Genomic DNA, 15676 nt, shown 5'->3' on the forward strand with positions numbered 1-15676 from the left:
AATTATTAGGAACTCACTCAATGGGTCCAAAGACTTGACTCTGGGAGATTAACCTTGCTATTTATCAAAGGTCAGAAAAAAGATTAATACCCTAACCTGGTCATTCAATTTCTGAGAACCTAATATAAAAAAAATCCAAAATATGGAAAAAGTTATCCAAATGAAGTGAATTTTTCCCAATGTGATTTATAATCCTCTTAAAAAAAAAAAAACTTCAAACAAAACAACCAAAGCAACAACAAAAACCAAAGATGAGTTAAATAAATCAGGGTATAGTAAGTAACTCACTAGAATGTTATAAACCTATTTATATCAATGATCATGAAGCTTGTAGATTCTTGAGGAAAAACAAACACATATTATAATATTGACAAGATGAGTAATTATATGGTGACCACATTTCAAAACATTCATAAGGGGAAAAAAAAACCTTAAGGAAATGAAAAGGGCCACAACAGTTTTTGAAGGTATCTTGATTGTAGGAGCTTTTGCCCCCTTTGAAATATTTTTCCAATTTTTAAAATGAGAGAGTGTTAACAACTACACACAAACTGGTGGCTGCCTGGCTCCCAGAGCACCTAGCAACCAAGTCAGGATGGAGACCTTGTGACCCAAGTTCCACACACAAGATCTATTTTTTTCCCCATAGCCTGGGGTGCTGTGGCTCCTGCCCGCCTGAGGCTGGGTTTCTTCGATGCTTCTTTAAATACAGGAGCTATTTGTCCAGTGATTTTTGTTGTTTCATTACAACCTTAACAGATATGGTAGTTAGGTTACTTTTATAATATAAAAAATATATTATAAAGATATATCATTTCAACAATTCAGTTTGAACAGAATTCCAGGTAATACTCTACTTAGGACTGTGGAGACAGAATTAAGTTTTGCTACCACAGGTGCCACTTTAAGGACAGTCAGATAGATGCACCTTTGCTAGACAGCCAGCAGCAGGGGCCACCATTCTGAGGAATGGCATTCATGGATTCCTGCCAAAGGCCTTAGCATGTGCGGTGGGCCGGGCACACAGAACAAAAACCTCTGGCTCCTTCCCCTTCACTGGCAGAGCTCACACTGCTCAGCTGAATTGGCAAGGAGATAGTTTCTGCAGGGAAAATAACGGATTCAGCTGAACGCCAAAAACCATCCGTCTCAGACCTAAGCATCTAGGTTCCGTTAACTCGCTAATATAAGAGGGTAAATTGTTTTGATTTCTTGTGAAATTTTTCAAACATACAGTCAGCCTTTGGTATCCTCAGGGGATTGATTCCAGGCCCCTTATATATAGCAAAATGCATGAATGGTCAAGTTTCATATATAAAATGGTACAGTATTTGCATATAATATTTATCCATCCTTCTCTATACTTTAAACCATTTCTGTATTACGTACATTACCTAATACAATGTAAACATGACATTTTTTTGTCTTATTGCTCTTTATAATTTTTTGCCAAATAGTTTCAATTTGCAGTTGGTGAATCTGAAGATGCAACACTGTGAATACACAAGGCCAATCATACATAAAAGTAGGGAGAACAGTACAATGAACCCCATAAGCGCATCACCCAGATTCAACATTTAGCAGCAAGACAATTTATTTTTATTTATTTATTTGATTTAAAATCTTTTTTTTTTAATTTGAGAGGTAGAAAAACAGAGAAAGGCTCCCATACACTGGTCACTCCCCCACATTCCTGTAGCAGCCAGGTCAGGGCTGGGACCACCCTGGGAGCTAAGAACCCAATCTGGGTCTCCCACATGGATGGGAGGAACCCACCTACTTGAGCTATCACCTGCTGCCTCCCAGGGTCTGCATCAGCAGGGAGCTGGGGATCAAATCCAGGTACTCCAAGATGTGTCTTAACCAGCAGCTCAATAGGCCAAATGCCCACCCTAGAACTCATTTTTTAAATTCACCCAGGGGCCAGCATTATGGCCCAGCGGGTTAAGCTGCCAATTGCAACACCAGCATCCCATAGTGGAGTGCTGGTTCAAGTCCCAGCTGCTCCACTTATGATTCAGCTCCTTGGATAATTCGCCTGAGAAGGCAGCAGATGACGGACCCTGCATCCGTGTGGGAGACCTGGATGGAATTCCTGGCTCCTCACTTCGGTCTGGCCCAAACCGGGCTGTTGCAGCCATTGGAGAATGAACTAGGAGATGGAAAATCTGTGTGTGTGTGTGTGTGTGTGTGTGTGTGAATCTCCCTCTACCTCCCTCCTTCTCTCTCTCTCTTTCAAATAAATAAATCTAAAATAATAATAATAATCATCTCACCCAGCACTTCAGTAGAGTAGATTGTATTATTAATGGAAAGGCTTCCCATTTCTTCAGGAATGCCATTCCTGTTAGGCACAGAATTCCCAGTTTCTCTTGTTTCTGGAACATTCAAACTCTGAGGAAACTGAAAGCCGCCTTCACTGGGCACCCTGACCCCTCCAGCATTCCAATCTGCAGACGCTGGTGTACCAGGCAGCTTACAGCCACCACCATTGTTCTGTCGAAACAAAGAAGCACATCGATAAACCAAGTCCCATAGTGAGAAAAGAGGTACATACTCCCCCACCTACCAGGGCCCCTCGGTTGCTACAGAAGCTAATGGCCTCTGCTAAGGTTGGCTGAGGCCACAGGAACATTTGGGACCATAATGCCATGGGAAGAGAAATAGAGGAGTGGATTCTTCCTCAGGCTGGCATGGCTTGCTGGCTCTCAAGGAACTTGGTAGCTTTGTCTAATGAACTCCATGAGACTCACTGCCACAAATAAGTGTGTGATACATATTTCATGAGAAAATGAACAGATGAGTTTCTGGAGGATGACACCTTTTGCTCTGTTTTCAATGTTTTGCTTGTTTTCCTTTCCTGGTGGCTTTCAAATCTGGCTGCACGTTTGAATTACCCTAGGGATCTTTGCTTAAAAAACAGCTGTACAGGGCCCCATCCTCAGCAGACTGAAACAAACCTCCAGTGGGAACAGGGAGCTTAGGCACCAGGAACTTTTTTTTAAGTGTCTCACATGATTCTAATACGGGCCTCGGGTTAACAAGCCCAGCTCTAGGGTCACGGCTTTTCAAACTTAAACGTGCACTCAAATCACTGGGGCAAGGAACCTAGGGTCTTTGCTAAAATGTGAACTGTGCCTCAGTGAGTCTGGTGTGGAGCCCAAGACTCTGCATTTCTCCTAAGCTTTCCAGCAGTGGAGGGCTGCCATGGCTGCTGCTGGGCTGCAGACCCACTTTGAATGGCAAGGACCTATCCTGTTCCTCCTCAAACACACAGCAGGCCCTTGGCAGATGCTGTTTCTCTTTTGACGCCTAAGCAAATATGCAAATTACCATTTGCCAGGCAGCATCTTAATTTGACATTCAAATTGTTTAGGGTGCAATTTTTGAGGACTATAAAACGGAATGTTAAAAATAAGCAGATTCAGTTTCAGACAGATGGTGTTGGAGTTATCACTGAAACCCAGCCGTTTACCAGGAAATCATAAGCTCAGCTACAAATATTCTTGGCAAGTAGTTTTCATGAACTTACTGGAGAGACACAAGAGTGACTAGACATGGTGAGAATGAGATGGGGTGTTTAGAGAGCTTGGGGGAAAGTAGGAACTGTTGTGAAGTTAAAGGCTCCATCAGGAGCAGACAACGGATCTGGCAATCCTCTCTAGTAGCCTGTTTATGGTAAAAAGGAAGAGAAAGAGAATGAATGAGAATCTCTAATGCAAGTTGAGGATAGATGGGGAGAAACCAGGGGCCTGCTACCATCGGACTATAGAGAGTATGAAGTATCTGCCCTAAGTTAGCTCTATGACATGCATTTTTGTCAACCAGTCCTGCTATCACCAAAAGTGAACAAGTAATGAAGGGTGTGCATTTTCTCCTGTGCAGTCCCCAGCTGCCATGGAAATAGCCGGAGAACAAACACAGCCGGCTCCTTTTGGTGTTACTCAGTTAGATACTGAGAGAGGTTCGCCAAGTATCTTTGTAGCTCAAACTTTTCTCTAGAACAGCCTTTGGTTTCAAATATACTAACTTTAACACTGTATTTGATTTATCTTTAGGGTGTTTTATAGAGCATTAATACCAAAAAGTGAAATAAACAGCATGCTTTGGAAAAGACATCTCCTGCCTGGGAAACCACACAAATGAGATCTTTAGCACACCCCAAAGATCTGGGCATCGTGCTATCACTTCCAGAGTTGTGTACAGCACAGACCTGAGCAGCAGATACCATGAAAAGTTACTTACCTGCCTTCTTTTGGCTTCAGAATTTAAATAGCGGATCAGAGAAGCAACATTGGAAATACAGGCTTTCCACTCTTTTCCAAATTCACTCAAATCATAGTTGGGAAAAACTGTGGCCAGAAACTCTGCAGACAGCAGAACGTATTCAGAAAGATTAGGAACAAAGTTAAAATGAGGATCAAACAGGTGAACAACTGAACAGCCTGAAGATTCACATAGCCTCCATCATTATTTCTTTAACTGCCAATGCCATTCATCATACGATCAAATGAAAAAAAAAATAGACCCCCATAGTAGCTTTACATACCTCTCACCGCAGCCATTTTATTGGGATCAAGCCGTGGGCGGTCTCGGCAATTGGCACTCACTGAGCTGCCAATCAAGGTTTCCTTGGGGAACAAATTACGAACCAAGTAGCGGGCTGCCTGCTTAGGGTTGGACTTCCTTTGTGCAGCCAACAAATGAATATTAAGCATCTTGACATTTCTTTTGGGATCACCAAGGTATGCTTTAAAAACAGAGAAAAAGAAAATCCTTGTTACTGTCATGCTAGGGTACCATGAAAGTGCCCAAGATAATTCAACTGTCTGATTTCAAATTCACAAATTTCTACTTGGGTAAATTGTTTTCTGTGTTTGTTCCTTCCTTGTCCTTAAACAGGTCTCTGATGCTGTCTACCTATCTGTCGTCATTCTTCACTTCTGCTAGTTTTTTTTTTTTTTTAAGATTTATGTACTTGAAAAGCAGAGTTACAGAGAGAGAGAAGGACAGAGATCGTCCATCCACTGGTTCACCTCGAAATGGCCACTCTGGGGCCAGGCCAGGCCAAAGCCATGAGCCAGGAGCTTCATCAGCTCTCTCATTTGGATGCATGGCCCCAAACACTTGGATCATCTTCCACTGTCTTCCCAGGCACATTAGCAAGGACCTGGATCGGAAGTGGAGCAGCCAAACTCGAACTGGTGCCCATATGAGATCCTGGCACTGCAGGCCACAGCTTAACTCACTACACCACAGCAACAGCCCCTTTGCTATTCTTGAACTTGTTATATTTGAGCTAATCTGCTCACTGGCTCAAAGAAATTTAATTCTTAGGCTGCAGGTATGTATGTAAATGTGTTCCTCTGAATTCCCACTGTACCCTTTAGCACTCTTCAAGTACATTCAGAGCTACATTACTCAGTGAGTATAGGTTCTTGGATGACAATTTGGAAAGCAGGGGTGGGGATGAAGAAAATGTTCAGGGGCCAGCACTGTAGTATAATGGGTAAAGCCTCCACCTGTGACATTGGCATCCCATATAGGCACCAGTTCAGGTCCCAGCTGCTCCACTTCCTATCCAGCTCCTTGTAAATGGCCTGGGAAAAGTAGCAGAAGATGGCCCAAATGTTAGGGCCCTTGCCACCCACATGGGAGATCCAGATGAAGCTCATGGTTCCTGGCTTTGGCCAGGCTTAGCCTTGACCATTGTAGCCATCAGGGGAGTGAACAAGCAGATAGAAGACTGACTCTTTCTCTCTCTCTCTCTCTCTCTCTCTCTCTCTCTCTCTCTTCCCGCCTTCTAATTCTGAATTTCACATAAATAAATCTTTCTCTTAAAAAATAAAATGTTCAAGCAGCTAGCATTTATTGAGTAGCTACTATATATTTGGCACTGTGTTAAAAATATTTTGCATCTATAAGCTCAGTTTCATCTTCCTAATAACTATCATTATTCCCACTTACCAGATGAAGAAACTGAGGCCCAGAGAAGCTATTATTTGAACAAGGTCAACACTGCTAGTTATAGAGCCAGTTTTAAAATCTAAGTATGGCTGTTCATAAGGGGGTTGTTCTGAACCATCAATCTTTTGCTAATGTCTTCCATTCTTTTTTCTATTTCTTTTCTTAAACCCAACACTGAAATCATCTTTTAGGTACAGTGTGTGACCTGCTTTTTTAGTTAGCATTATAGCATTATATTCTCCATGTTTTTATTTTTTGAGTTCATATCCCTGTCATGACTTTCCTGACAGGTGGATTTGTGTTACACTGTTTTCTCGGCATTGTCTTAAGAACTTGACATGTATTGTCCCATTTGAACCTCACAATTTTATAAAGTAAGTACTAAAATTGTTGTCATTCACAGCTGAAGAAGCTGATGTTTAGGTTAGGAAAGTGGCTGGAAGTCACCATATCAGTAAGACAGTGAGCTGGGATTTGAACCCAGGAGGCCTGATTCAAAAGCCCACCCTCCTAGCCACTATACTTCACTGCCTTACCTGCTGCAGAACTATCAGAAATCACATAACTAATTCCCTATTCTTGCTCATTTGTTTGCATCCAACTATTCATGATTCTATAAAGGACATTCTCATATCAAAGTCTTAAAGTGAATTTTTCTATGATACCTTTAGGTACAAGTGGGATTATTGAGTCAACTGACATAAATCCTTTTATGGATTTTATATAAACTACCCTTCAGAATGTCTGCACCAACTTAGACTTCTACCAACAGTGCCCACTGCCACACAAAGAGCCCAAGTTTTGAAGTTTCTTCTAGCTTGTGAAACAAAATAATTTAAAGGCAAAAGCCCTGCTGTCAGCCAGGAGTCAGCAAAGCACAGTCCACAGGTGGATCCCTGCACTGGCCTCCCGCCCCCCACAACGCCACATCAAATCCTTCTGCCTCTGGTCTCTGGCTGCCTTCTTGTGACAACAGCAGGAGTCAGCAGTTATGATAAAGTTTTCTGGCCTCTGCTCTAGGTCATGAGTAAGAGATTAGCTGCTTGGAAGTCAAGACACAAAGACACTAATTTGAAAGGCTTGCCCTTAGAAGCCATAGAGCCTGGGGTCTCCTTGGCTTGTACTGTGACTTGGCAGGCAGTACAGCACACCGGAGAGAAACAAAAGCTTGAAATTTAGAGGGGCCCAGAATGGAGAGACCCAAGTGTCACTCACCAACTCTGTGAGCTAAGGGATGGGGCCATTAGAGAACCTGCATCATGGAGTCATCTCATGAGAGTAAGTGAAGAAGATACATGCCAGCTGCTTAGCACAGTGCCTTTGCAATAAGTGGCACTTGGCAGATAGTAGATAGTATTTAAAACATCACCTAAAACCAGCCTTCAAGATAGGAAACAAACAGCTTCCACTAGTTTGCATCAAAAATGTTGATAAAGAGAGGTTAAATAGGGTTATGTGTTATATGTGTCATTTCAAACTCACCAAAACTGGCAGTGGGAGAAATAGACAACAAAAAGGAAGAATATTGGTTGTTGTACTCCTCCAATCCAGTTGTGCCGTTCACTGTGTCAGCGCCATCTCCAGCGCTAGATTCTGCTTCTGCCGTCATTTCTGTAGGTAAAACTTCTGAAAGAAAAGAACTCTCAACTGCAATCTCTATTTCCAGCCAGGCTTCTTCATGTGTGAAGGGGAAATAAACACACTCTTAGACAAAAAAAAAAAAAAATTACGGAAGTATTCGGCACCAGCAGACCTACTCTTAAAGAATAGCTAAAGGAAGAGTTGCAAGCAACAAGGTCCCAAAGACACTAGGCATTCCAGAGCTTCAGGAAGGAGGAGAGAACAGAAAGAGCAGAGATAGGCGCACAGAGACACTAGATCATTCATCCATTGTCAGGGACATGGGCAATGGAACAGCCACACTGGAACCCAGCTTGGCAGTTTCTTAACAAAGCTAAACCTGCAATTACTGCATAAACCAACAATTTTATTCTTGGGCATTTATCTGAAGAAATAAATGTTCATGTTGACATAAAAACCTGCACCTGAGTGCTCTTAGTAGCTTTATTTGTAATGGACAGAAACTGAAAACAATCCAGATGTCCTTCAACAGGTGAACACTGATGCAAACTGCGGCTAACTCATACCATAGACTACTACTCAGCAACAAAAAGGAAGAAGGAACAGAAAAATATGCATCATTGGCATCTTAAATCCTTATGGGATGACTGCAATAAAAATGAAAAAAAATCTGATAGCTACAACAATGGATTAAAAAGCAGGAAGGGTAAAGAGACCTAAGTGGAATTAAAATTTTAAACACTCCACTCCAAATGGTAAAAAGTTAATGCCAGCAAACTATGGTTATTCACATGTGTACATGGGCTCTTCAGAAAGTTCACGGAAATGTGTATTAGGGAAAAAGTATGTATGCATTTCAAAAATGTTTGCATCAAAATAAATTCATCTTGTAACTCCATTTCCTATGTACTTTCTGAAGTACCCTTGCATTACCATATACCTATCAGAATGCCTAAAATAAAAACTAGTGAAAACAACAAATACTGTTAAGTATGCAGAGAAACTGAAACATTCCTACATTGCTGGGGTGGGCAGGGGGATGTACAATGATACAACCACTCTGGAAACAGTTTAATAGTTTTTTCTAACATAACCAAACATGCAATTACCATACCATACCACCCAACAGGCAATTGCACTCTTGGGCATTTATCACTAAGAAATGAAAAATCCGTATTTTCATAGTAGTGCTCACAGCAGCCTCACTTGGACTAACCCAAAACAGCACACAATCCACATGTACTTCAACAGGTGAATAAGTAAACCATGGTACATCCATACCATGGAATACTACTCAGTAATAAAAAAGACGGGTCTTCTGATACACACAGAAACCATGGATGAATCTCCAGGGGATTATTCTGAATGGTAAAAGGCAATCCTGGAAAGTTATGTGCCATATGAGTCAATCTATATAAAACACCCTTGCAAAGACAAAAATATAAATAGGGAGCACACACTTGCTGCTGAATGGGTTGCAGATAAAGCCAGTGAAGGAATAACATGAAGCAGGTAGGTATGGTTATGAAAAGGCAACAAGGGGATTCCTGAAAGTGAAAAGACAATTCTGGATCATGACTGCAGTGAACCAAAAAATGTCATAAAATTGCAGAGAACTAAATACAGTCATAACACATACACACACACACACACACACGGAGAGCTGAGTATATTTGAATAAATCTGTGGACTGCATGGATGTTCATATCCTGGTTATGATATTTTACTGTATTTTGGCAAAATATTACTATTGGGGAAAACCAGGCAAAGGGTACACAAGAACTCTCTGCACGATTTCGGACAGCTGCATGTGGTTCTGACATATCTCAAAATGAAAAGCTTAATTTTTTAAAAAGTGATCACAAAGAATTAATATTAAGAATGTTGAAGAATCTAAATTAAAGAGTGCTACTTATAATATATATAATTCCAACTCACCATGATCCGAGTTGTTGGAGACAGGTGTTGAATCATTATCTTGGTTACTATCATTTTCCACTAGATTTGAGTCATTCATTGTCTCAGATGGCATGGGTCCTGTTTTGAACATTTTAATATGTTAAACATTATCAAGTGTTGAAAGCCAAGAAATCATATCCAAGTTCCTTCTATCAGGCAAAACTATCCTTCAAGAATGAAGGAGAAATAGAAGCATTCTCAGACAAAGGAAAACTTTTAGAAACAGTTGTCATTGGCTGATTTATCCTTAAAGAATGGCTAAAGGATGGGGGGCCAATGCTGTGGTGCAGCAGATTAAAGCCCTGGCCTGCAGCACCGGCATCCCATATAGGTGCCGGTTGGCGTACCGACTGCTCCACTTCAGATGATGGTTTTTTGTCCCTGCCTGGTAACTGCCAATCTGATTGTCAAGTTTTTTTTTTCCTCAAAATTGTACTTTAAAAATCCCACTGCCTCCAGTCTCTTTGGGTTTTCCTCTCTTAGAAGCCCCCCTGCAGGCTGCTTTGGCTGGAGGACTTTGACTCTAATAAATCTATGTAAATCTCAAAAAAAAAAAAAAAAAGAATGGCTGAAGGAAGATCTTCAAACTGAAAGGGTATGAATGAAGGAAGGAATCTTATAGCACCAGGAAGAAAGAAAGAATGACAGAAAGGCAGAAATATGCTTGTGGAGAAACTAGGTCACTCATACATTGCTGGTAAGAATGGAAAATCAAACAGCCACTCCGGAAATAGCTTGGCAGCTTTCAGAAAGCTCAACATACAATTGCCAAAGACTCAACAACTGCACTCTGGGCAGTGTCTCAGAGAAATGAAGACAAAAACCTGTACACAAGTGTTCACAGGACCTTTACTTCTAGTAGCTAAAAATAGGAAACAACCTAGATGTCCTTCAATGAGCTAAAAGATAAGCAAACCTAACATATCCATACCATGGGATGGTACTCAACAATAAAACAGGAGGAACTACTGATACATGCAGCAACTTGGTTGAGTCTCCAGGGAATTGTGTTGGGTGATTTTTAAAAGCCAACCCCAAATGGGATCTGTCTACTATAGGAGTTCATTTACATAAAATTCAGAAAATGACAAAATTATAAAGATGGGGAGTGAATTAGTGGTTTCCAAGGGCTGGACCAGGGCAACTGAGAAGGAAAAGGTGGCTATGGCTTTTAAGGGCAGTAAGTGGAGATCCTAGTGGTGATGGAAATGTTCTGTAATTTGATTGGGATGGAAGCCATGTCCTGAAATTACACAAAATGGGATACACATACACATGGTAAACACACAAATACAAGTATAACTGAGGAGCTCCCAATAATATGTATGGATTGGATCTATGTCAATATCCTGATTTTGACACGTTATATAGTTTTGCAACATGTTTTCTTTGGAGAAATTTTGTACAGTTATGAGTTTATCAAAACAACTTTTAGTTTTTCATTAATTTTTACTTAGGAAAAGTCACCACTAGTTTGCACTAAGGGAACTAACAAACATAGATTTAAAATGCTATTTGTATATGTATCATTTCGATCTCACCAAAACACGCAGGCATATACAAAAATGAATGAGTATCGTTATCACTATTATTTTCCACTGAAGACGGACAGTCTGCCATCCCAGAGCTCTTTTTCACGCCGGTTCTTCCTTTGGTCCACATGTCTGTAAGGAAAACATTTTTTAAATGCTTTAAGAAGACACTCCAGAAAGGATAGTCTATTCAGTAAATGGTGCTGGAAAACTGGACATACATATATGTAGAAGAATGAAATTAGATTCCTACCTCTCACCGTATACAGAAATCAATTCAAGATGGATCAAAGATCTATATTTAAGACCTGAGACAATGAAACTGCTGGAAGAAAATGTAGGAGAAACACTCCAAGCTATACCAAGACATTGGTACAGCTGATGACTTTTTAGATAAGACTCTAAAAGCTCAGTCAACAAAAGCTAAACTAGAGAAATGAGATTACATCAAACTCAGAAGCTTTTGCATATTAAGAGAAACAACCAACAGAATGCAGAGACATCAAACAGAATGGGAAAAAATATTTGCAAGCCATTTATCTGACAAAGGTTTAACATCCAGAATAAGTCAGCAACTCAAAAGACTCAACAACAACAACAAAACAACCAACTCAGTTAAGAAATGGGTACAGGACCTCAATAGATAGTTCTCAAAAGAAGAAATAAAAATGGCCAAGAAATATATTTTTTAAAGAATGGTCAACATCACTAGCCATCAGGGAAATGTAAGCCAAAACCACAATGAGGGAGCCGGCACTGTGACGCAGCAGGTTAACACCCTGGCCTGAAGCACTGGCATCCCATATGGGTGATGGTTTGAGACGCAGCTGCTCCACTTCCAATCCAGCTCTCTGCTATGGCCTGGGAAAGCAGTAGAAGATAGCTCACTCCATGTGGGGGACCCGGAAGAAGCTCCTGGCTCCTGGTTTCGAATCAGCACAGCTCTAGCCTTTGCGGCCAATTGGACAATGAACCAATGGATGGAAGACCTCTCTCTCTCTCTCTCTCTCTCTCTCTGCCTCTCCTCTCTCTGTGTAACTCTGACTTTCAAATAAATAAATAAATAAATAAATCTTTTTTAAAAAACCACAATGAGATATCACCTTACCTCTGTCAGAATGACTATTATTCAAAACACAGAGAGCAATAAACACTGGCAAGGATGTGGAGAAAGGGGAACTCTTCTACACTGTTGGTGGGAATGTAAATTTGTACAGTTACTGTGGAAAACAGCACAGAGATTTCTTTTAAAATAGAAATAGAACTGCCATATGATCCAGTAATCCCACTACTGGGTGTATACCCAAAGGACTTGAACCTATTGTATCAAAGAGATACCTGCTTCATTATGTTTATAGCAGCACTGTTCACAATAGCCAAGATATGGAGTCAAGCAGAGTGTCCATCATCAGATGAATGTATAAAGAAAATGTGGTATATATTACATATGCATAATGGGATATTATTCAGCACTAAGGAAGAATGAAATTCTATCAATACCATCAAAATAGATGCGACTAGAGGACATTATGTTGAGTGAAATAAGTTGGACACAGAAATACAAACACCACATGTTCTCCTTTATATATGGGATCCAAAAGGTTTTTTTAAAAAGCTCAACCTAAACACAGAATGTTCATTACTAGAGGCTGGGAGGGGTGAGAGGGATAAAATGAGTTTAAATTTTAAAATAGAGGAAAATGGAGCCAGTTTGAGTCCTGGCTGCTCCACTTCTAATCTAGTTCCCTGCTAATGTGCCTGGGAAAGCAGCAGAAGATGGCCCAAGTCCTTGGACCCCTGCACCCACATGGGAGACCTGGAGGAAGCTCCTGGCTTTGGATTGGCCCAGCTCTGGCTGTTGCAGTCATTTGGGAAGTGAACCAGATGATAGAAGACCTCTCTGTCTCTACCTCTCTCTGTAACTCTTTCAAACAAATAAAAATAAATCTTTTTTTAAAAGAAATCATAACCATATATCAATACATAGATCAATATTATTGGAAAACTTCTAGAGACATAAGACTCAAGAGATGAAAAAAGTGTTTCAAAGACAGTCCCAAAAGATAGATGGGGGGAGAGAACAGGAGAGACAGAGAAAAGAGAAAAGGAGAGGTGGGGAAGGAGAAGAGAAAAAAGAGAAGGGAGCGAAGCAGGGAGAGAAGAAAAAAGAGAGGGAGAGGAGGAGGAGGGGAGAAAAGAGAGGGGAGGACAGAAGGAGAGACAAAAGAGAAAGTGATTAAGGAAGGCAGGAAAAGAAAGGAAGGAGGGAGACAGAGAGGGAGAGGAGCTGAGAGGAGACAAAGGGGAGGTGAAGAGAAAGAAAGGGAGGGGATAGAAAGAGAGGGGAGAAGAGGAGAGGAGGAGGAAGGGCGGAGGACAGGGGAAGGGAAGGAAAGAGAAGGGAGGTGAGAAGGAAGAGTGGTTGGGGAGGGGAAGAGAGAGGAGAGGGGAGAGAGTGAAGGGGAGAGGAAGGGCAGGGAGTACAAGGAGAGAGAGGAAAGAGAGAGAACGGGAAAGTGAGTGAAAAAGGAAGAAATGAACAGCAAAAGCAAAAAAGAGAGAAAAAGAGGAAAGGGAGAAAGAGAGGGAGAGGAGAGGAAAGGAAAGGGGATACAGCAGAAATAAAGAAAGAAAAAAGAAGGGAGGGAAAGAGGAAGGGAGGGAAGGAGGGAGGGAGGGAAGGAAGGAAGGAAGGAAGGAAGGAAGGAAGGAAGGAAGGAAGAAGGAGAGGGACAGAGAGTAGAGAGGAGAGATGAGGTCAGAAGAGGTGAGCAGAATGGTGAAGATTAGAGGAGAAGAGACATTACAAAGGAGAACAGGAGACAGCTGAAGGAGAAAGAAGAGAAGGAGAGAAAATGAGAAGACAGAGAGAACGAAAGGAGGGATGGAAAGTAAGAGAAAGAGAGTGAGAGAGCAAGAGGAGAGGGGAGGGGAAAGAAGAGGAGGGGAGGGGGAGGACAAAAGGAAACAGAGAGGAGAGAGAAAAACGGAGGGAGAGGAGAAAGAGTGAGAGGAGTGGAGGGGATGGGGAGAGAAGAGGGGAGGGAGGAGAGGGCAGGAAATGAGAGAGAGGAGAGAAAGGAGCAGAGAGGAAGAGAGGAAAGAGAAGAGTGGAGGATAGGGCAGGGGAAAGAAAGGGAGGGGAGAGGAGGGGGAGGGGAGAAGAAGGAAGGAAATGGGAGGAGAAGGGAAGGGGAGAGGAGAGGAGGGGAGGGGAGGAGAGGAGAGGTGACAGAAGGAGAGAATAGGGGAGGGGAGGACAGGAGTGGAGAGGACAGAATGAGAGACAAAGGAAAGAGAAAGGAAAAAGGGATGAGAGAAAGAAAGCAACAACGAAAGGAAGGAGAGAGGGAGAGGATCTCAGAGGGTACAAGAGGAGAGGGGAGGGGAGACTAGGGGAGAAGAGGGGAAGGGAAGGGAGGAGAGGAGAGGGGTTGGGAAGGGAAGCAGAAAAGGGAGGGGAACAGAAAGGAGAGGGAAGGGGAATGGCGAGGAGGACAGGAAGGCAGAGGAAAGAGAAGGAGAGAGTGAAAGAGAAAGAAACAAATAGCAAAGGGAGAAAGGAAAGTAGGTAGGAAGGAAGGAAGGAAGGAAGAAAGGGAGGGAGGAAGGGAGGGGGAGGGGAGGGAGAGAAGGAAGGAGGGAGGGAGGAAGGAGAGAGAAAAGAGAGGAGAGGAAAGGAGAGTGGGAGGAAGGAAAGGAGAGGAATGGAGAGGAGAGGGGAGGGGACAGGAGAAAGGAGTAGAGAGGAGAGGACAAAAGAAGAGAAAAGAAAGAGGAGAGAGATAAAGAGAGGAAAAGAAAGAGAAATAGAGGAAAAGAAAGAGAGGGAGGGAGAGAGGGAGGGAGGGAGGGAGGGGGGAGGGAGGGAAGGAAGGAAGGAAGGAAGGAAGGAAGGAAGGAAGGAAGGAAGGAAGGAAGGAAGGAAGGAAAGAAGGAAAAGAGGGGCCAGCATTGTGGCATATAGGGGAAAGCTGACACCTGTGATGCCAGCATCTCATATGGGTGCTGATTGGTGTCCCAGCTGCTCCACTTTCCATCCAGCTCCCTGCTAATGTGCCTGGGAAAACAGCAGAAGATGGCCCAAGTACTTGGGCCCCTGCACCCACATGGGAGACCTGAATGAAGCTCCTGGCTCTTGGCTTTGGCCTGGCCCAGCCCCAGTCTTTGCAGCCATGTGGGGAGTGAACCAGCGGATAGAGGATCTGTGTGTGTGTGTGTGTGTGTGTGTGTGTGTCTTTCTCCCTCTCTCTGTAACTCTGACTTTCAAATAAATAAATCTGAAAGAAAGGAAGGTAGAGAGAGAAAGAGGGGAGGAGAGGAGAAGGGAGGAGAGGGGAGGGAAAGAGTGTGGAGGGAAGGTAAGGAGAGGAGAGCAGAGGCCAAGGCAGGAGAGGAGAAGAGAGGAAGCATGGAAAGAGGAGGAAATGATAGTGGCAGGGAGGAGAGGCAAGGGGAGAGAAGGGGAGGAAGAGGAGAGGAGGGGAAGACAGGACAACAGAGGATGGGGAAAACAGGAGACACAAGAAAGGGAAAGAGAGGAGAGAGAGAAAGACACAAAAATACACAGAGAGAAAGGAAGGAAAGAAAGAGGAAGGAAGAAGAAAAGGAAGGAAGGAAGCAAGCAAGCAAGGAAG

The 15676-nt window shown here is 42.5% G+C and overlaps 1 protein-coding gene across 1 annotated transcript in view; it reads right to left on the bottom strand.

The window, feature by feature from the left end:
* Nucleotides 1–15676, bottom strand: part of BEND2 (BEN domain containing 2) — a 57570-nt gene that overhangs the window by 5966 nt on the left and 35928 nt on the right. Inside the window, exons 11-16 of the mRNA XM_070067225.2 lie at nt 11049–11171; nt 9487–9585; nt 7450–7593; nt 4550–4750; nt 4246–4367; nt 2277–2496 (exon numbers count right to left, since the gene is read on the bottom strand). Of these exons, the coding sequence (XP_069923326.2) occupies nt 2277–2496; nt 4246–4367; nt 4550–4750; nt 7450–7593; nt 9487–9585; nt 11049–11171 (909 nt within the window). The remainder of the gene's footprint in view (nt 1–2276; nt 2497–4245; nt 4368–4549; nt 4751–7449; nt 7594–9486; nt 9586–11048; nt 11172–15676) is intronic.

Source organism: Oryctolagus cuniculus, chromosome X (assembly GCF_051225735.1).
Source record: "Oryctolagus cuniculus isolate XC-2025 breed Fujian yellow rabbit chromosome X, ASM5122573v1, whole genome shotgun sequence".
Classification (NCBI taxonomy): Eukaryota; Metazoa; Chordata; class Mammalia; order Lagomorpha; family Leporidae; genus Oryctolagus; species Oryctolagus cuniculus.